The following is a 21,859-nucleotide window of genomic DNA, read 5'->3' on the forward strand; positions in this document are numbered from 1 at the left end:
CTCTCGCGAGAGCCGCGCGTGGGCCCCTAGCGCCGGGCCCCGCCCCTCTCAGCGCCATGGGAACGGCGGGCGGGGGCCGGTGGCCGCGCTAGGCCGCGGGTGAGGGACGGGGCGGGCCGGGCCGGGCCCCGGGCGGCAGCTTCGGCCTTGTCCGCCGGCCCCCGGTGGAGGATCGCGGCCTCCCCCCGTAACCCTCCTCTCGGAGCAGGGCAGCGCCTCGGGTGCTGGTGGCTACCCCGCGCTCCTGAGGGGGAGCGGGCCGACTGCTGCCGCCGTTACCGTGAGCCGACGGTGAGCCCCTTGGCGGTCGTGCTCGTCCCGGGGACCCAAGTGCCGCCATGCCCATCAGCCCTCCCTCCTGCGCGGTCACGTTTTGCGGCCGTTCCCGTGAAGTCGCACGTTCCTTGCCTGCCTCCGCGTGGCCTCACCGGGGAGGGGAGCGGCGGGGCGCCCGGGCGCCCTGTGCAGGTGTTAAACCCAGCCCGGATCTGCCCGCATCCTGAGGGTTTTTGCAAGCAGGAATTACTGATAAAAGCCTGGGTCACTGATCGTTCGGCTCACTGTGCCCTTCGTTCTAATTCGTTTGTATTTTTGTGCGTTAGGCTTTACATAGCATCCGTGAAGCTAGAAACTGACTTCCTGACCTGACCTACCAAGCTGTGTCCAGAGCCTTTTTGTGAAGAGTCGTGGCACGAAGATGAGTGCCGTCAACTCGCAGTAAGCTCCTCTCGTCTGCAGCTCTGTGCGGTTCTGTCATCAGATAGCAAGTTTCTTGTGTCTTTGGAATAAGTTAAGGAGAACTCCGATCAGCATTTATGTTTTCCCTCAGGTCCTTATGCTTGCTTTCATATGTGCGTAGATCACCAGTGCAAAGAGAGAAATTTAACAGTTGTTCACCGAGTCTTTTTAAAGGCAGAAAGGGATTCTTTAGTCCCTTCCAACTGAATCTATTCTATGATTCTACAAATAGATACTTCAGAGAGGTGGTTGTAGCCCTTTACTGGAATAGACTGATTGGGATAACCCAGTTTTCAAACTGATTGATTTTTGCGAAGTGCTGTTTGCAACAAAGTAGTGAAATGTTTTGAGACTATTACAGGAATTATGTTTTGATAGAGTTTTATAACAAACCTCCAGTGTATTTAATGATTTTGGACAGAACAGCTTACCTTAATGAAGTCTGTGTTGACATCCTTAAGTATATTGCTCTCTAACACAAGTTTTCCTGTCTCATTCAGGGATGATGAAGATACCTTTAAAATACTTATTGCTACCGATATTCATCTTGGCTATTTGGAGAAGGATCCAGTGCGTGGAAATGATACATTTGTAACTTTTAATGAAATTCTGGACCATGCTCAAAAGAATGAAGTAAGTACTGCTTTTTGGGAAGCGAAGGAGTGAGACTGTGAAAAATACGCTCCAACCTGCCGGAAGCTATAAAGCTTAGTCCTGGTGCAAGCTTTAGTTATATAACATGAAATGACTAAACTAAACTATTTATTGCAACCAGTTTCATTTCTGTTTCAGTAAAAGGGATACCTATTCCTTTATGAGAGCTTTCTTGCTAAGTTATGACCCTGATTACATTAACGGTATTTTCAGTGTGCCTGCACCAGTTCCCATGGTATTTAGAGAGAGTTTGTCTCTGCAAGAAGGGAAAATAATTGGAGAGAGTGAGGGTAATGATACAAAGACTTCAGACAACTCAGAAAGTAGGGAAAAAAGTTACAAACTTTTAAAGTGTTGCTTCTGTTTTTAAGAATTGAATGCTTTTTAGTCAAATTAATTGTAATGTTGATGAATTTTTTTCTGTAATTCTTTTTCAAAAGCTAAATATATACAGAAACTGAAACCAGTACCTTCTCAAAGTGCTGTGGTGATAGCTACTGAGCTCTTCCCACTGGGTACCACAGCAGTGAAAAGACAATATATCTCCTCGTGCCTGTCAAAGAAAGTGTTCAGGAGCCAATCTGGAGACGCTTATTAAAACATTTCATGGTTATTTTTTTCCAACACTGTCAGTTGTTTTCTTCCGTAGCTCTTCATAAATGGGTCTTTTTGGGTTTGATTTAGTTTTAATGAATAATTTAGTTAATGTTTGATTCATGAGGAAATTAGATACTACTAACTCGTTTTACCTAGAAGTGCAGATATGAGGAGATATGTGGAAATCCTTAAAAGAAATACTTTAAACAGTTTGCTTAAAGTCTTTCAAGGTAATGCTAAATGTTGTATTAAAATAATAGAGCTTTTTGTTACATACAGGTGGACTTTGTTTTATTAGGTGGGGACCTTTTTCATGAAAACAAACCTTCCAGAAAAACAGTACACTCTTGCTTGGAGTCGCTAAGAAAATACTGCATGGGTGATCGTCCTGTTCAGTTTGAAATTCTGAGTGATCAGGCAGTTAATTTTCATTATAGCAAGTAAGTATGTTCCTATAAATTATGATGTAAGGTTTGGTTTGTGTACTGAGTGAATGTGTTGTGGTCTTTATGGTTTATACCCTCTGTGACTGGAACCTTGTAGTTTGAGGTCTGTTTCTGTGGGACAGTTTAGAGGATCACTTCATTTCTCATCTTTTACAATATAAGTCTGTAAAGGAATGCACGCGATTTTTTGTGAAACTTCTGAATGTGTTGTGACATTTGATACGTTTATATAATATATAGTTTATATCCTGCAAGTACAGTGCAAGTAAACCAATTTACATGAATTGCTGTGGTAAAATCTGCAGAGTTCTTTGTGTGTAAACAGAGTTTGCACAGCCCAGTCCACTGCTTTTGCACATACCAGACAACATGTCATACAATCCTTTTCATAGACTTGCTCTAAAACAATAGGATCTCCTTGCTACCCTGTTCCCAGTGGGAAGTGCTGTTCCAGTCCGTGAGTAAGAATCTTCTTACGCTGTGCAGCTGAAGCTTATTCATAGCCACCAATGTACATATTAGTGCTGCTGTCATGTTGTATTTCTGATTATGTTGATTTGGAAAGAATATTGGGAATTGCAGATATAGTTTAACTTTTTTTTTCCTCTTCTTGTTCAGATTTCCATGGGTGAATTATCAGGATAAAAATCTCAACATTTGTATTCCAATTTTTAGTATTCATGGCAATCATGATGATCCCACAGGGGTAATTATTATAATTGTACTATACTGTTATTACAAAAATAGTTTTATAGAAATAGAGACATGTATAAAAGTAAAGTTCTTGGAGAACAGATTAATTCTAGTCAGTTGCTCCAATCTTCGCATAAATATTTGGTGTATCTTTAGGAATTCTGTTAATTAAGTGTGGCATTAAAAAATAGAATGGAAAGAAGTTAAGGCATCCATATGAACTATGTTTAAATTCTTAATTTATGTAGATTTCTGTCACTGAAAGCAGAATCACTGTCTATGATGCCAAGAAATGGCGGCCTTTCAGAAAGTTTCTAAAACAAATTTTATCTGTAGAGACTGAAAGTTTTTTTCCTTAAAGAAGGGGAATTTTAATACTTTCACTTGTGCATATGCATTTTATATTTTCAAGGAAGATAATTTAATAATGGAGAAATGCTAGTTTAAAAATCAACAACTGAAAGTAAGCAGGAAAAGGACATTTAGAAAGCAGCAAAGCGCCTGTGTTGAATTAATAATTTTGCAGTTTATATCAAATAACAGTGTATCATGGAGATGAGTGTTTTAATAACACAAGTTTAACTTTGGACCTACTAGGAAGTAGTTAGCTTAACCAGATAATTTTCTGTGGTAATTTAGAGACATTGGCTGTTTGGGGATTTTTTTTCTGGTTTTGTTTTTCTGAATGATTTAATGTTCTTTTCATATTGTTCAAATGAAGCAGGACTTGTAAGGAATTTGCTTCTCTACCCATGAGTACTAAAAAAAAAGCTAATATATGTAGCGGGGTTTTTCAGCTGCAGAAGTTACTTAAGGAAAGATATTCCCTCTCCCTTTTGAGACAGTTTCACTTAGACTTTAAAGATTAAATGTTCTGTTCAAGATTTGTATATTTGTTTCTTAATATTTTCTACAGGCAGATGCACTGTGTGCACTGGATATTTTAAGCTGTGCAGGATTGTTGAATCACTTTGGACGCTCAACTTCTGTGGAGAAAATAGATATTAGTCCCATTTTGTTGCGTAAGGGTAGAACAAAAATTGCTCTATATGGCTTGGGTAAGTATTAGACTGCCAGACTGTGGCTGGAGGGTTCATGTATTATTGAGGCTCAATGGGTCTAAATTAACTTGGAACAAATATGCAGTGCTGCAACAAACGTGAAAGTAATGCTAAATTAAAGTGTATCAGTTCTCTGACAGGGTCAAGTTTCTCTTCCTACTGCATTGTCACTGGCTGCCAGGTTTTTTTTTTCCTTTGCTTTTTTCTTAAATTTTGAATTAAATCCTGCAATAACTTTATTTCTAGACTTTTATTGATCTTAAATGAACCCTGCTTAAGTTAGCCATGGATAGTGCCTGTATATCAAGTCAGGGCAATCACAGTCTTGAATTCTCACTGTTTTGTATTAAGCTTACTTCCTCTTACTTAGGTAAAATTTAAACACTGTATGTTCACCATATGGGATTTTATTGAAATGCATCATGAACCCTGAGTATGGATGGTTTGGGTTTTTTTTCCTTGTTAAAAACATCAGGGAAGGAATCGGCGATAAACAGTTCAGAAGTACTGCAGACTTTTTCCTGCTGTGTGGGAAAGCACAAACTTTGCAGAATTCGTGCTTTGTTTCTTGTTTGGTACAGAATTTCAAAGTATATTTAAGAACTCCATCCGTACTCAGTAGTATCTGTTTTTTGGACTCCACCTTAGAACAAAACACACTTCTTATTCTGTCAACAAGAAACAAAGCACCTTTTCTAATATTTTTAATTCTGCCGATAGTCAATTGTTTGGCACAGAAAACTGGCAAGAGGTCTCAAGCCAGATGTACTTAATGAAACTGCTTTTAACAGTTGTTTAGAGGTAGATTTCATGTCAAAATGGCTTATTTTCAGAAGTCTACCTATTAAAATAGCCAATTTGTACTTTGATCTGTTGAAATTCATAATCATGCCTCAGACTTCTTAGGTAATGAAATGAAAATCTGAACTTGGAACAAAGTTGTGTTCTTCATGCTCTTTGTAATGGAGCTGCTAATAAAAATGCTATAAAAAATTGCTTTACCGCACAGAAATGATTTTATGTTTTGTTTTGTCTGCTCCAGGAGCTATTCCAGATGAGAGGTTGTATCGTATGTTTGTCAATAAACAAGTAACCATGCTGAGACCAAAGGAAGATGAAGATAGTTGGTTTAACTTGTTTGTGATTCATCAAAATAGGTAATGGTCTTGAATGAGTTATGTTGACTTTTAAACTTACTGAGTTACTTCATTAAACTGCCTTGAAAAGGATAGGTGAGAAAGGCAGCTATGGTAGTTGGTGCTTCTTGTGAGTAGCCAGTTTCTTAAGATTTTCTCAAATGAAAGCATTGTTCTACAGCTCTTCTTACATAACAATCATAAAGGAAAAGAGTTTAATTGAATGAGTTGGGAATATTTGTAAATCTCTTCCCAGACTCTTACAGTTAGGTACAGTGAAGAGTTTGTAGTGTGATATGCATGTCATTAAGTCTGGTCTGCTTGTTAGAGCTTGAAAGACTATTACATTTCATATTGCATTTTCTATCCTAGTTTGAACAAAAATTTCACAAGTACCATCTCTTCACTTGCACTGCTACGCTTTACAGTTTCTCTTGAATAGAGGATAGGTAGCATGTGTTCGTTCTGCTTACACACTTCTCCCAGCAGTGGTAGTAGCAACAAGCACAGTTCTTTTCCAAATGCTTTCTTACAGTTCTTCCTGAATAAGAGTGCAATCCTCATCTGCAGGTAACAGGGAGACAGAAGTAAACAAATACAGTTCAAACCCTGTGTACTGATCTCTGTCTGGTAGGCTGAAGGAGCTCACTCCTTCTCCATCTCCTCTGTCTTCTGGAAAGAGATGGGGGGTGATGTGTCCCATATCTGTTTAATTCAGTAGTTTTGACTCCACCCTTAAAAAAAAAAAAAAAAAAAACAAAACAAAAAAAACCCAACCAAAAAAAAAAAAAGAAAAAAACCCTCAACCAAAAAAGGCCATGAGGTGCTATAAAAGTGTACATATAGAAAAAGAAGAAAAGGGAGATCCAAATAAAAAGAGGGGAGCAGAAAAGAATGAGCTGTGTAAGTTGCCTTTTTTCTTTAACCAGACACTTTAAACATTTGCATAAGGAATAAAGATGAAGAGTACCTGATGTGAAATGTGCATCAGATGTTTTTGTTGGAGTTTCTTTATCACTTTGAATAACACTGATGTTTTTCTCATCTTTCACTCCCCCCTTGCCCATCTGTGCCTGTACACATTCTAATTATTTTTCTCTTTTATTGAACAGGAGCAAACATGGAGCTACCAACTACATTCCAGAGCAATTTTTAGATGACTTTATTAATCTTGTTGTGTGGGGTCACGAACACGAGTGCAAAATAGCTCCGTTCCAGAATGAACGGCAATGTTTCTATGTTTCTCAGCCAGGAAGTTCAGTGGTGACATCCCTGTCCCCCGGAGAAGCTGCAAAGAAGTGTGTGATCTTTTCTTTTTGTTCTCGTTTATCCTTATGTCTCTCGTGTGTTGTGTTGAGAAAGAAAAAATACTGCTATTAAGTATGAAAGGACTTATGTTAGTGTGTGGATTAGCTTCAGAGTGTGAGATAACACGTGGAGTAGATGGAATCAGTGCCCGGAATAACTTTTGCTTTATTTAGGATTAAACCTAACATATGAAGCACATGGAACTTGTCTAGGAGGAGTTCCATCCTGATAAATTGGAATACAAGGAACTGTACATGTGCTTGTGTATGGAACATGCACAATCTAGATACAATAGAAATGAAGTTTGGCAGGGCCAACCCTGAAGTACAGATTAGAGAACTTCCTATAGCTTTTGAACTTTTGTCACTGAAACATGAATTAAAAAAAAATATATATAGAATCATAGAATGGTTAGGGTTGGAAGGGACCTTCAAAGGTCATCTAGTCCAACCCCCCTGCAAGGAGCAGGGACATCCCTGACTAGATCAGGTTGCTCAGAGCCTCATCCAGCCTGGCCTTGAACGCTTCCAGGGATGGGGCCTCCACCACCTTTCTGGGCAACCTGTTCCAGTGTTCTATAACTCGCATCGTAAAATATACCCTTATTCTCTTAAGTTTATCTTCTAGTAAGTTACCTTTCTCCTTCTAGACACATTGGTTTGCTGCATGTTAAGGGGAAAAAAATGAAGATGCAGAAGATTGCTCTCGAGACAGTGCGAACGTTCCACATGGAGGATATTGTTCTAGCTGATCACCCAGATCTTTTTAATCCTGACAATCCTAAAGTAACTCAGGCAATACAAGCATTCTGCATGGAAAAGGTGACTTGTAATGCTAACAGTATATGGGTAACAGCGTATGGATGGGGAATGTGATCTGTGACTGGTTTTGAGATTGGAAGGTGGGAAATCTTATGTTTTGCCCTGTATTATTATTTGAGATGGGCTTAGGCAATGTTTCCATAGGAGACTAATTCCATGACGTTCACCACAGGCTTGGCTTCCAGATTCCTTGACTGGGGTGACCTGTTAAAGTAGCCTGGAGCTGCTTTATGGGGGTCCGTATCATCTTTGTACAAAAAACTTCCACCTAAGAGTGGGATAGTGCTGCATGTGCGCTTTGGAACCAGCATGAATACGCGTACCTAAACCCTGAGAGCTGGGCTGTCCAGTGTGAAGTGGCAGGAGTAACTAAGCAGATTTATTAGTTGCTCTTGGTTCTTAGGTCTGTATAAGTCTCTTCCTGCTTTTCCCCGGAACTAGAAATTTAGCAAAGGATAATGGCTATACAGTAAAATAGTATGAGTAATCAGTGATGTAGATGCTTCTAGACTATGCTATATCTGAAAGATAAGCCTTTTATTATGGCTTTTTTTCTTGTTCATTCTTACAGCTTTTGGCTGCATACTGGTACATATGTGAGTTCAGGAATGAGAGCACATCCTCTAATTATTTATTTTTATAGCTCCCCCCTGCCGCTGAATATGTTTTAAGTTATACTTGAAGGATTCAGGCATCTCTAAGAGAACAAAGTGGAACTGAATTTCTAATTCTAATTCATAGGTTGAATTGATGCTGGACAACGCAGAAAGAGAACGCTTGGGAAATCCACGCCAGCCAGAGAAGCCTCTCATAAGATTACGAGTAAGAAATTGTTCCATTTGGATTGCTTTGTTTTGAAAAGTCACTGTGAAAACCTTCAAAGCGAAGTCATGCTTTTTGTATAAACACATAATATATAAAATTTCTTGCTGTGTACAAGTGAATATAAATCACCTTCATACGATGATTTTATTTGTCTGTGGTATAACTAGTATTCTGTGGTAAAGGATGAGATTGGTCCTAAGTGTACTTCTCTGCTGGTTTGAGTAAGGGGATCAAAAGTGGCTATTTGCAGAGAAGTTCTTCTTAAGTCGTATTATCCTGAGCTTCTTCCTAACCTAATTTATGGAAACTTTCCTGAAGATTAGTAAATGAAACAAGTTAGGAACAAGTTATGAATCTGGGCTGTTGTTAGCTATTCTGCTAATATTATTTATTGGCTATTATTATCTATTAACTATTCTCCATAGTATGGTAAAGCGTTAATTATAAGTTGACTTAATTCTTACTTTGATTTTTAATTTGAAGGATAACAAACTCATCTCGATTTGTGTGGCTTCTCTATTTCTGCTTGTTTCATATTTCAATTTTTCCTTTCTTCTCTTAGGTTGATTATACAGGGGGCTTCGAACCATTCAATGTCCATCGTTTTAGCCAGAAGTACCTGGATAGGGTGGCTAACCCAAAAGACATCATACACTTTTTCAGGCATCGTGAACAAAAAGAGAAAAATGGTAATTATAAAGGAAAGAATCATTGACTTTCCTTGGTTTTAAGGCTTGGTGTCTACCATCTGATGTGTTGTAGGAGGAGTAAAGATGCATAGTCTCATTTAAGTATAAATATTGCACAACTATTTCTGTTCTACTTCTGGGTTTGTCTAAAATTCTGATATTCATCACAGCATCTTCTGACAGTTATTCATAAATAATTCTTTTTTCTTTGGCCTCAAATATTATTGAGTTGCTTATAGTAATGCATATAGCCCCATAGCAGACTGAGTTACGCCATGATTCTGTGATAATTACCATGAAAGGCATTAAACATGTCACTCCTGAGACTTCTCAGAATGAGATGGTTGCTTTTGGGCACTCTGAAGGAAAAGAGGCAGGTGTTGTGTTTTTTCTTTTTTTTTTTTTTTTTTTAATTACTGTCATAATTAATTTATACTTTAAATACTAATGGAGGGGATGGGCTTGAGAGATGTTTGTGTAATTTTTTTTTCTTTTTTTTTAAATGGTCTGAATGTACAACAGCATTTTGTTTGCCCTAATTAATCATGTGTATGGGGTGCTCTTGGCTCTTTAGTCTGTTCCAGGTATGTCTCTATTCAAGCATTTGTGCAAAACAAATAATAGGTGATACTATTGTAGAATTTCTCACTGGACCTAGTGTTTTTAATAAACGGTTAATAGATGTTGCCCAAATACTGGATTTGTAATAGTCACTAATGAAAACAGAGCTTGCACAAGAACATACTGTGCTGAATAACTGTTAATATTACATATTAGCGCATTGCAATACTCTAATTCCGTTGACAGCTTTTACTTACACTGTCAGTTTTATAAAGTTCAAAGCATCATGTTTCATGAATAAAAACTGCTTTTAGTGAGGTTTTTTAATTTATACTGTATTGACCTTGTTTTATTTTGCTTTGTTGTTTTTTTTAATAGTTGTATAATCTCGTTAACATTTTAGGAATACAAGAGAGCTACTACATCTGTCACTATCTTTCATCAGTTCATTTTAATTTTCCTACTTAACGAGCATCTCAGCTTCAGGAAGGGAATGTAAAAAGAATACCATGGTTCTTTGCATTACTTTATTAGATATCCTGTAACACAAGGGAAGTGGCCAGTAAAGCAGTCAAAATTTTCACTACATGTGCACGTAATGCTGTGGTTCGGTGCAGGTGTTGTTAAGACTTCATGAGTTCAGAAGTTGTTATTGGTTCTTTTGTCATAGCTGCTTCTGTAACAAGGCTAACAAATCAAATTTTTGTGCTTGCTATGCAAGTCACTTTATATTACTTTGTGTGGTATATGGTAAGCTCAGTTGATTATCCCTTTCATTCTTCTGTCATTCCTGCCTTGCTGCCTGAGAATGGGGGGCAGCCTTAATGACCTATGAACATTTTCTGCTGAAAATCAAGTCAGCGTGCTGTGCAGGAAAATTTCTTCTCTAGTAACAGAGTTACTTATCAAAAAAAAAAAAAACCAAAAACCCCTTGTGCTTTGATGGGTACTTTGATTTTCTTCTGGTTTTGATCTTCTAGAGTTCAATTATAATCACCTTCAGGACATAGTCTTCAATTTATAATTGCATACATCTAGTAGCTAGAAGAACATTTTGTGTCTGCTAGAGGTGGTGTTGACTTGTGCAATTATTGCATCCGTTATGTTTACCTGTATTTCCAGACAATAGACTCAACAGAACGATAAACCTTTGCACATAAAAGGGACTGCAATTCTTAAGAGACCTATATTAACCTTTTTTTCCTATTACTGTCAGTAGGATGATAATAATTAAAAGCTGCAAATGTGAGTGACAGTGCCACTGTGCTTTTCTATTCTAGACAGTGATCTTAATTTCGGAAAACTGGTTAGCAGGCCAGCTTCTGAGGGCATGACACTGAGAGTGGAAGACCTTGTAAAGCAATATTTTCAGACAGCAGAGAAGGTATCTTTCTACCTTTTGTGATTTTTTTTTTTTTTTTTTAATGGAATATAGTCTTTTATCTTTTTTACTTTCTTAATTGAAGTAGTGAGCCCTGAAGAGACTGACATTCACTGAGAAGTGAATTTATTTCGTATGTAATTGTATGTGAATTCCTATATGAAGTATATATGTCTTAGATTAGATTGTGTAGGGTGTGTGAACACATGGCATGAGGCTGTAGCTGGAAGTTCAAAAAATGTTAGACTAAAAATATCTAATAAACAAATACCAAACTCTTTTCAGTTCCAGTGTTGCTGGTAAGCTGAGGCTTGGGAATTAAAATCCCTGCTATTTATCTCTTTAGCAAACTTTTTTTTTTCCTTGGGAAGAAAACTTAATTGCTGAAATTAACGTTCTGCATCATTACAGTCAGTCATTCACTTGAGATGCTTGTTTAATTTTCTTTGTAAACTTCTTATTTTATAACAGGTGTAAAATTTATTCCTCTGTGCAGCATTATTTCAGGGAAGGTTTAATGCTTCTGATGCAACCCTCAAAAAAAATGCCAAAAGGCACCTGGAAGGATCAGAAATTGTTTGGGAGCATCTATAGGGCTTATTACCAATAAATTATCTGTGCTGTAGTTTACAGACAAAAGAGGCTGCTATTTACACATTACTGTCCATATGGAGGTTTCCTTCTCAGAATGTCTCTTCTTATTGTGTTGGGAAGGAGCGTAGAGAAGGGAATGGCTGCAAAACATCACTAGTAGTATCTACTACTTTTACTAATTAGTGTCCATAGTAATATCTTATTGTAGAATAATATCTTAATGTAGAATATCTTGATGAATATCATGTGGGTGAACATGTGAGAACTACTGGTATTTCAGAATTGCATTTCAATAGAGTAGATTTCTGCTTAATAGCTTTTAATACTTTGTAAAAGTAGTTTGCCCTGCTCTGTAACTGCTGGTTTTTAATGTTAGAATTTTACGGTAAAACTAAGTAATTTAGCATCAGTAATAATTCAGGGCCTGTTTTTAATAGTGTTTTTATGTCTCTGCAAGTTGATCCTTAGTTTAAAAAAAGGAGAGTAGCTATGAAAGAATGCAGTTTACTGTCTCTCCTCTCAGCAATACATTTCAGACAAATTATTTTAAATATCACTTGTACTGTAGTTTCTTTACTGTTTATGTTTTTTCTTTGACAAGTCTGGAAAATACTCAGTTAAGTAGGTGTAACATGCTAGTAGCAAAAGGATTGTAACTGTATTATGATGAGTAACATGTTTGCTTACTGCTGTGCTTTTCTCTGAAATCTTCAGTGCATGTTACTGTTTTTGGAACCAACTTAATGTAATATTTGTCTGAAACAGCTGGAACTCTTGTTTTCTTTGGAAAAGGAAAAAAAAAGAAAAAAAACCCCTCAGTTTCTTTGATGGCAGATGCTTCTTAACAAAATGTTTTCCCTAATTATAAAGAAAGTACAGCTTTCACTTCTAACTGAAAGAGGAATGGGAGAAGCAGTGCAAGAGTTTGTGGACAAAGAGGAAAAAGATGCCATAGAAGAGCTGGTGAAATTTCAACTAGAAAAAACACAGAGGTTTCTTAAGGAGCGTCGCACTGATGCAGAGGAAGAAAAAATAGATGAGGAGGTAATATTCTGTTAATGTTAATTCCTTAGAGGTCAAGACAAATAGTAGAAAAAACAGTGCTCAAGCCTGGTTTAATAGATTTTCCTGTGTGTGGAGCATGTGCAACTCTTACCTCTAGTCATTTTCTGGCATTAATAAATATGGTGATGAAGTTTCAAATACATAGTTTGAAAGCTTGTATTGAAAATGGGGTTTTTATACTGATTCTCACTTTATTTGCACACAGGTGCATATATAGGTAGCACTATATCTCTCTACTGTGAGAAAGATGGTAGATACAATCTCTTCTTAGCTTTTTCATGTTGGCTTAGGGAAGAATACAAGAACAGGGCAAGCAAAAAGGAAACTTATTCTTGAGATGCTCAGCTAGCTCTAACTGTTTGCAGCTCAGGGTTTCCCAGAGACAAACCTGGTTTATGTGTATCTAGTAAACTGTAATAGACTTCTCTGAACTTTTTGAGCTTCAGCATGTGCCCAGTTGTAAAATTCAAGCATTGTATGACAAGTTGTTCTGCAGTTTAACTATGCATTGTGCAAAGAATAATTTGTTGTGGGGGAGGAAGGTTGCACCTACCTGTTTTCTTGCTAATTGCTTTAATTCATGAGGGGTTGACAGAGACTATAAACAATCAGTGCCTGTAGCCTTTCTGTGCCATTTTGGGGATTTTTTTTTTTTTTTTTTTTTTTTTTGTGTGTCTGTCTTTTGGACTAGTGTCTTCTTTCCTTCTCACCCATCATATCTTTTTGCATACTTGACAAGATGCGCTGTCTTAGTTGTACATATATTGCAACGTTTGTCTCTTCTCAATGTCATTGTCTTCTATCTTGCTTCCTTAGCTCTACTCCATCTTTTACAGTTATTCATATTTCATTGTCCCTGACTGCCAAATTACGTATACTCTACTTCTCTTGAACATAGTATCTCCTGCTTTTCACCATGTCCAAAGCTTTTTTCTCCTCAGTGATGTAGCTCCAGTTATTAATAGAATGGGAATTCTTAAACTGTAGGACAGCATGAAAAGGCTCAAAACAAACTGTTCAGTTATTCTTGCACTCTTCACCTCTCGCCTGAGTTTGACTTAGTAATTCAGTCATCAAGACTTCTCACATACTGTGGTTTGATTATTATATGAAATGAACTGTTATTTTGATGGGAACTTTTTTTTTCCAGGTGCGAAAATTTAGGGAGAGTAGAAAAAAGAACACTGAAGAAGAGGATGAAGAAGTTCGTGAGGTAACTCCTTTGAATTTTGAACATAGGCTGAAGAATAGAATGGTGACTTCTGCGTATGAATGAAGTCACTTAGCAATGCTTCAACATTATCCTTGCCAAAAAGTCCCTGTCTGCCTAGGGAAGATTAGTAAGTCCTTTTGAAATCTTCCTTGGTATAATATGTGCATCAACTACTGCTTAATTTTGCTTTTGAGTTCTCTTTTCTTGTGCAAATTTGCAAACCTGAATGTTCAATTGTTCTTGCTTTGAACTGAGGTTAGACCTGGCAGGTGACCTTCAGAGATCTGTCTTAAACTATTTGTGATCCCATCACCAGGGGATGAGTGGATGGCTGTATTGAGCGATGTTACTGGAACAAATTGGTACTATTGGTAAACCTTTAGGTGCTGTTGTCCTCATCAGCAATCTTAGCGTCTTAGATGTCCCAGAGATTCATATCTAGATTGCATATGTCTTTCCAAAGAGAATTGCCAACCACTGACAGCATTGGTGTTCCTTTGTCTTTGCAAGCTATGTTGGACTGGAGTGAAATTTTGAAAAAAAGAACACCTGGGGTGAGATTTAGTTCTCCTCATCTGAGGTGTCTTCACATGAACTAGTTGTCTTAGGCACCCACTGTCATCCATGAAGGTCAAGTCAGTGGAGCCCAGAGGATGCTTCCTCTGAGCAGATGCACACAGCAATGGCATAGGATGACCTGAGCTGTTCACCAGACTCCACTGGCAATGTGTCATATTAACTAGCCCCATTCCGAGAGCTTAGCTAACTACGTATGGGTGCACATCTAAATCAAATAGACTAAATACTATCCCTGCTTTTTGACAGACTTCTTTACCTTCCGTAAAGCTGTGGATTTGGGTTTTTTAAGCTTCAGTGGTTTAGAAAGATATATCATAAGTAGAATTTAACACTGGTGCATTTCATCATTTAAGATTCTTTTTCCTATAGCACTGTCTGTTCCATTTCAGGCAATCACCAGGGCTAGAGCCCACAGATCTGAGGACACAGTTCTTGTCGGAGCCTCCAGTGATGAAGAACTCATGGATACAGGAATGAAAGGCATTGTTGATTCAGATGATAGCCTTCCTGCAACACTGAGCCGAGGAAGAGGTCGGGCAAGAGGTAGGGCAAGAGGACAAAATTCGTCAGCAAGAGGTTCATCTCGAAGGGGAAGAGGTAAGAAAAACTTCACGTTCTTTGTACTACAGTTACTGACTTATTTTTAATTTAAAAGGGAACTCTCTTCTGATGCTTCCATCAGGTGGAAATTTGTTGCTTAAGGACTTCTACTGGAAAAAAAATATTCACAAATATTTTTGATATCGTATTACATACACATGACTGTCTTCCAAGGTTTAAGTTGTGACTTTTTCACAACGTGATTAAAAGAAAAATATCTTGCTTGCCCGCTATGGAAACATACTAGACTCTTAAAAGATTCATTATTAGGAAGGTCTGTGCTATGAAGGGCATGGATAAACCTTTCTTACTGCTAATGGTGGTCAGTATAGAGAGGAGGTACGGACTGTCTCTGTCCTAATGCAGTTTACAAGAGACTTCATTATTTCTAGTGACAGAAAACTGGGAATGTTTCCTAAGCAAAATGAATTTAAAAGCTCCTTAGCTGCGTGTGGTACATTTTTACAGTGATAGCAGTACTTCCATTATGTGTATACTTTCATTATTTGTAAATATATATTTAACTAAAAAAAAGAAAATATGTGGTCTTGCAGTAATACACTCCTTTGAGTTATCTCAGTAATGTGCCCAAAGGTGTAAGAGCTGGATGAGTTGAAACAAAAGCAGGACTGATCTAGTTAATGCCTTTAAACTAGTTTTGTGAAGGAGAAAAGAGGAGTGTATGTTTTTAAGTGACTTCACGCTCATTAAGGATAGACTAAAAGGGGGAAAAAAACCACAAAATAACCACTGATCAGATTTGCATATTGTTTATTATCCCTACAGGAAGCACTAGCCAAGAATCAGCTACTAGCAGCAGAACCTACAAGCCTGTATCTGTGCCTGCTAAGAATATGTCTATCATGGATGGTAGGCCTTCGATCTATCCATTACTCTAATCTCTCTGAAATTGTAACAAAGGTGTTTCTTTAACGATGAAGTGCCTTAATTGTCTTTATTTCTATTAGTCCAATACAGCTGTGAGAGATTCTTTTGATTCTAATGAAATAGAATAACAAACAGTGATGAGAGAAAGGAAAATGGAGTGGGAAAAAATAGTGATACCCTGCAGCCATGAAATGTTCTGAGTCGAACTGGAAATAGGGAACTGTATGCAGTTCCCTAAGGAATAAGCATAGAAAGATTGTGGCTTAATAGCATCTATTCTATGCAGAATATTCCTCAGTGGATAAAATGTTTAAACTTGACTGATGTTTCCAAGCTCATAAGCTTTAATGCAAATCCATTTAGACTTGCAATATGGCGAGTTTTAGAAATGCCAGTTTGTACTAGGGAAGAGAAATTTATTTGCCATTTAAGCTGCATCTCTGAGAGCGGCCCTTCCTTGCTACAGGGGACAGGCTCTGAGGAAACAGCTTAGGTGATCTGAGTATTAGAGAAAAAAATACTGCTCACAAATCTACACATGAATCCCACACAAGATACCCAAAGGTAGAGCAAGTTTCAAAATAATCAGCAAATTACCTAAATTTTAAATTGCTCGGCAAATGTCCTAAAATACTGCAGAGATAACAATATTGGCAGATGTGTCAGTGTCTACACTAAGTGTTAGATATACAGGAATATGAATTATAGTAATATTTTTACCTTCCTCTTAACCAAAGTTACTGCAGATTTCTCAGCCAGACTGAGAAGCACCTGCCGCTGCACAGAGGGTTACAGACCCCTGGGCTGTCAGACTCTAGCAAACGCTTAAATTATGGGGGGGGGGTTGCTTTAGTTTTTTACAGGGTATTTTGCAGAGGAAATGCATGCTAAGCAGTTCTTAAATAAAAAGAATTATATGTCATTGTTTGCATTTTATTGTACAACACTTCAAAAATATTACATTTGTTTTATTCTAGCCTTCAGGTCTTTGAAACCAGAGTCCTCCTTGAATTCGTCTAAATATTCCCCTGAGGTAAGAAGCATCTTGCATGAATGAAGTTGTGCTGCCTTTTGCTGTCTTCTGATTTGAAAAATAAATATATGGTCAAAACGTTGACCTAAACCAGCGGATGTTCCCAAGCTATCAGTTCCAGCATGTTAATTTGTAGACCTTTTGTACCTTTTTTTTTTTTATAGGAGGTTTGTCTGAGAAAAACAAAGACCATGTTTTATTTGTGACCATAGTCTAAGATACAGCGTGTATGTACATGTGTATTTGTGGGTTTCTGCAAGGTCAGAGATCTGAAGAGCAAAACTTGTGCTGCATTTGCACATTGTACAGTTCCAGCCTGGTGCCCTGTCAGGTGTACATTATAGCGAAGTAGGTGTAGTTAAAAAAAAATATTTCTATGCTATAGTACTGTAATATCTCTGTAAGAATAAATTCTGTGAAAAAGCTTTATAAATTCTATCACTTTTTCAGGTTATTATAGATGATGACTCCGATATAGAAGACATGTCCATTGTTCCTTCTTCCAAAGTAAATCAAAGGTCGGTGTGTTTGCTTCAGGAATGTTACTACGACTGCCTTATTGCTGATTGGCAGTCAGCAGGGGCCAGGGATCTGATCCACTGCCTGGGAAAACAGATTTTTAAGAAAGTCATAACACTATTTAGAGAGTTTCTATAAATTTTTACCTATTCATGTGGATGATCTTTCTATAACAATAAATTGGTCTACTGATTGAGAGAAGCTAGGTCAGAGCTTTAGAATTAATATGTTAGTTTGAGAATTTGGATCGTCCTACTTATTGCTATTTCTTTTCATTCTTAATCTTTGTATTGGTGGTCCAAATCTAAGTTGAAGGGAAAGTTACTGGAGTGTCTGGTAATTGAGAACATGCTGATGGATGCTTTTTTTTTTTCTCTTTTGTGTGTTTCAAGGTTGTCAACTACTCCTTCAGTTAGTAAAAGAGGTTCACAGAGCCAGACATCTAGAGGAGTTGATTTTGAGTCAGATGAGGTATGGTACATAGTGGTCTTTTTTTTTTTTTTTTTTTTTTTTTTTGTATTTTGTGTAAGTTTCTGTAGCTTACTGTTTTACCACTATTTCAATAAAGCCTTTCAGAGTAAAATTGATTTTTTTTTTTTTTTTAAGTTTTCACTGACAAGGCTTAGGTCATTGCAACCAGCTTTAATTAGAATATCTACATGATCATCAAAAATAAGGCTAGAAGAGACCTCAGAAAAATATCGAGTCCTTTTTCCCTTCAGTTGTTAATCAGTTAATTTTTGTTCCTGAAATGTGTGGAATTGGTTATTTTGCCTGAGGAAGAAAATAATCATAATCTCTTCTAGTGCCTGGCTATGTCCTTTAATTTGTTTATGTATTTTTTTTTCTTTTAAAAAGGAAGAATTTTAATTTTTTGCATTTAAAACGACTGTTTTCCAGGGCACTTTATTGTTTTATTGTTGCAAGTTGTTATGTAAATACACTTAAAAAAAATTAGAACACTATCTTCAAGTTTAAGACATCTGATTTTGCAGCATATATCTGAACTGCTAGGAAGTGGTTTCTTCCATAATTAAACAAGGAGAACTTTATTCACAGTTTTGCACTGAATAGCATGCACATGATACTGTCCAGCGCTGTGCAGTTTGTTTTCACAGACTAGCAGACTATCATGTATGTCAGGATCCCAGCCTTAACAATGTCAGATGTTTAAATTCTTGTCCTTTCTCTCGCCTATACTATCTCTTCTTCTTGTACCTGAAATACAAAACTACATGTTTGCTTGTACATGCAAAATAAAACAGTATTTTTGATTTATGCAAATCTCAGTAAGTTATGATGAGTGATATGAACATGGACATAACTTCATTGAGGTATGTGCTGCTCATGACAGTGTTTTCCTAGGTCACACCTGAAATATAGAGTGTTCCTCATTTCAGAGTAGCTGTTCTGATCATATTGATTTAAACTCAGTTTCTATCTGGACTTTTGAATCAATGGAATATGTCTTTCATGTCAAAACCAACAAAAACAGGTTTCTCAGAAAACACGGAATAATGTGACCAGGCTTTCTAGTTTAATCTAAAGATGGCTTGACTTTTTATGACTCTGAATGCATGCTAGTTCTAGTAATTCATACCTATTTATAAATTGCAGGATGAATTTGATCCATTCAAAAGCACTGCAATGTCAAGAAGAACGAAGTGATTTCTGGCTCACTGTACAAGAGAGAAACGTGAAAGTTACTGAAGAAAAGAGAAGGCAGTTTGCAAGGCATTCTCTATATGGCATTTCTCTATAAACGACAGCTTGCCTTCAGTTTTCATGTGTAGGAAATGTTTTTGGTTTGGTGTTTTGCTTTTTTTTTTTTTTTTTTTCCCCAATGGCATCAAATTTGGTATGACTTGGGTATTGTGTTTCTTGATGGATTAGACTAGAGTGTCTTAATATTCTGAAATACTGCCTGAAACTGCAAGTTAGTTTAAAACATCTAAAAGCCTGTTTTCTTTCTGGGATGACAGTGTAAATAATGATCATATCTTTTATAGAAAACTCCATCTTTTGGGCTTAGATTTTGCAGAGGAGTAAATTCACAGTAGTACGCAAGTATGGGACACGGACTTGGTCAGCATAACGAAACTTGTCCTTATTTGCAGTTTTCTATGGCTACAACTGAGAACTTTGAAGAGTAATAGTTTGACCCAAAAATACAGTTTTCAGTATTGAAGCTGGAAAACGTTCTAGTACTTTCAGCTCTGTTAGGAGAACTAAACCCACTAATGCAGTGTTATTAGATGTTGTACTGTATGGGAATGCATTCTGCTCTGTAATTCAAGAAGTGCCAAAGACTTCAGATTGAGTTGCGTTGTCAGCTTTTACCCTGTAAATAAGATGTAGGGGCTAGAACCTTACAGCCTCACCAGGAATGCTGCTTGAAGAATAAAGCCATCGAGCCAGTAGTGGGCAGGACATTGCCTCTCACCTTTTTCTTAGTTGACGTTTTTCAGGTATCTGTTTCCTCAGCCCACTGCCTCAGTAACCCTCCTAAAATGTCATCACTATTTTCCAAATATTCTCCGAATGTGGGTTTTAAAACACAGTATGGTATTCACAGTGGGGAATCACTCTTTCTGTTGAGGCAACCAAGACCTAGACCTATTCCTCCTTCTCCCTTTCCCGCTCTGTGTACCCTGCTCCCCAAAAAAATGTTCTTCTAAAGCACTAGAGCTAATCAAGGAGAAGACCAGAAGAGTTCATCAGCTGCCCCAGCATGTCAGAGGAGCACTAAATGCATTGAGTAGCTGCAGCCATGCCTTTGCATTTTTACTTTCTCCTTCAAAGAGATGGGATTGAGCACTTGTGTTTCCCTGGCTCTCACTGAACGTGACTGTTGTTACTTTGTCTGCATACATGTTGTAGCAGGGAACCTAAATGAGCCTTGAGCTTCCTGGAGACTTCAAAAAAAATGATCAAGACCTGTAAATTTCTAGCGTAGAGCTTAGTAGCAACGTACAAAGCCGTGGGATCTCTTAAGGTACCAGCAAATAATTTGGTAGTCTGGCTCTTTCCTTTCTTTAAGGGCTGTCAAAGCTGTAATATTACCTATGCAATTAAAAAGCTGCTGTAAATACTCTCCAAGGTGAGGGTCTAGATATTTTTTTTTTTTTTAAATAAACTATTTCTGTTAAGTAAATCGTGAATGTCAGTTGTATGGACCACGCTGAATCTGAGGGATTTACATTTTTAAAACACTTTTCTGCTTCGTGTTGCTATCCTCATGGAGTGGGTCTGGCTCGGCTGGAGTTAACTTTCCCCATCACAGCCCACGCAGTGCTGTGCTCTGCATCTGTAGTTGGCAGGGTGTTGATGCCACACCCGTGTCCTGGCTACTGCGGACCAGTGCTCTGCAGCATCAAGGCTGTCTCTCCAACGCCCTCGCAAGAGGCTGGGAGAGGGCACAGCTGGGACAGCTGACCCCAGCTGACCACAGGGATGTTCTATTCCGTATGATGTTGTGCTCAGCAATAAAAGCTGAGGGAAAGGAAGAGCGGGGGATGAAGTTTGTTATTAAGGTGTTTGTCTTCCAACCCAACCATTATGCGTACTGAGGCTCTTCTTCCTAGGAAGTGGCTGGAAATTGCCTGCTGATGGGACATAGAGAATAAATCTTTTTATGCTTTGCTTTTAGATACAATCTTTGTTTTTGTCCATTAAACTGCTTTTCTCTTGACCCACAATTTTTTAATACTTTCTCCCGCTGTCCTGCTGATGGCAGGGAGGGAGCAGCTTGGTGGGCACCTAGCAACCCTCCAGAGTCAACCCACCATGACAAATTAAACCTGTTTTGTTAGAAAGGCTTCAAACTCACCTGGTTTATGTTTCTTTAAGGTCTTAAGGGAACGCTGCCTTCTAATGTTTCAGGCACATCCTAGGCAGAGATTTTGCAACGTATATAGGATTAAGAGGAATTGTATCAAAGATTCTTTCTACCTTTTTCACAATTTTTTTTTAAGTCAGCTGTCAAATCCACAGCAGCTTTGTTTGTAGCATTGAACTGCAGCAGTTCTCAAATTGTCTTGTGTGGAAGATAAACATGACACCCTTCACGTCAGGAGGGAAAATGTAACCTGGTGTGTGTAGAAAGACTGCTACGAACAGATACTTCTCATAATTGTTAATGTGATTTGTTATATGGCGGGGGGGGGGGGGGGTTAAAATGCTCATAAAATCAACATTATTTTTCAGAGATCACACTGGATAGTTTTTGAAAAGTTGCTTCTCACTCATGGATCTTCCAATCCACCTGCCCCAGGAAAGCTCAAAAATTCAGCAAAGCCCTGGTAGTGAAAAAAGGATTGTTCCTAGGGAAATGGGGGGTGGGGGAAGGGATGTACACTTCTCTGTGTATTTGAAAAGACAAAAAGGCATTATTCCTTTTTTTTTTTTGAATGCTTCTAAATTGCATTTTTTAGTATGTCTGGATGATTCTTTTATATT

The 21,859-nt window shown here is 37.8% G+C and overlaps 1 protein-coding gene across 3 annotated transcripts; it reads left to right on the forward strand.

Annotated features, from left to right (window-relative positions):
* Positions 1-72: 72 nt before the first annotated feature.
* MRE11 (MRE11 double strand break repair nuclease) lies at positions 73-20,555 on the forward strand. Of its 3 annotated transcripts, XM_086739632.1 has the most exons (20): positions 73-291; positions 603-717; positions 1,239-1,371; positions 2,269-2,429; positions 3,054-3,141; positions 4,045-4,186; positions 5,232-5,346; positions 6,438-6,623; positions 7,283-7,454; positions 8,196-8,276; positions 8,842-8,968; positions 10,810-10,913; positions 12,375-12,548; positions 13,720-13,782; positions 14,751-14,958; positions 15,748-15,831; positions 16,827-16,882; positions 17,333-17,400; positions 17,794-17,872; positions 19,019-20,555. In XM_086739632.1, exons 2-20 carry the CDS (start codon positions 698-700, stop codon positions 19,067-19,069), a joined length of 2,112 nt encoding a protein of 703 aa, XP_086595758.1. In that variant the 5' UTR covers positions 73-291; positions 603-697; the 3' UTR covers positions 19,070-20,555. The 3 variants fall into 3 exon arrangements, with proteins under 3 accessions (XP_086595758.1, XP_086595759.1, XP_086595760.1); XM_086739633.1 differs by lacking the exon at positions 15,748-15,831; XM_086739634.1 differs by lacking the exons at positions 73-291; positions 603-717 and having other exon boundaries at positions 2,288-2,429.
* Positions 20,556-21,859: the final 1,304 nt, after the last annotated feature.

The sequence above is a fragment of the Chlamydotis macqueenii genome, chromosome 1 (assembly GCF_036417535.1).
Source record: "Chlamydotis macqueenii isolate bChlMac1 chromosome 1, bChlMac1.mat, whole genome shotgun sequence".
In the NCBI taxonomy this organism is placed as follows: domain Eukaryota; kingdom Metazoa; phylum Chordata; class Aves; order Otidiformes; family Otididae; genus Chlamydotis; species Chlamydotis macqueenii.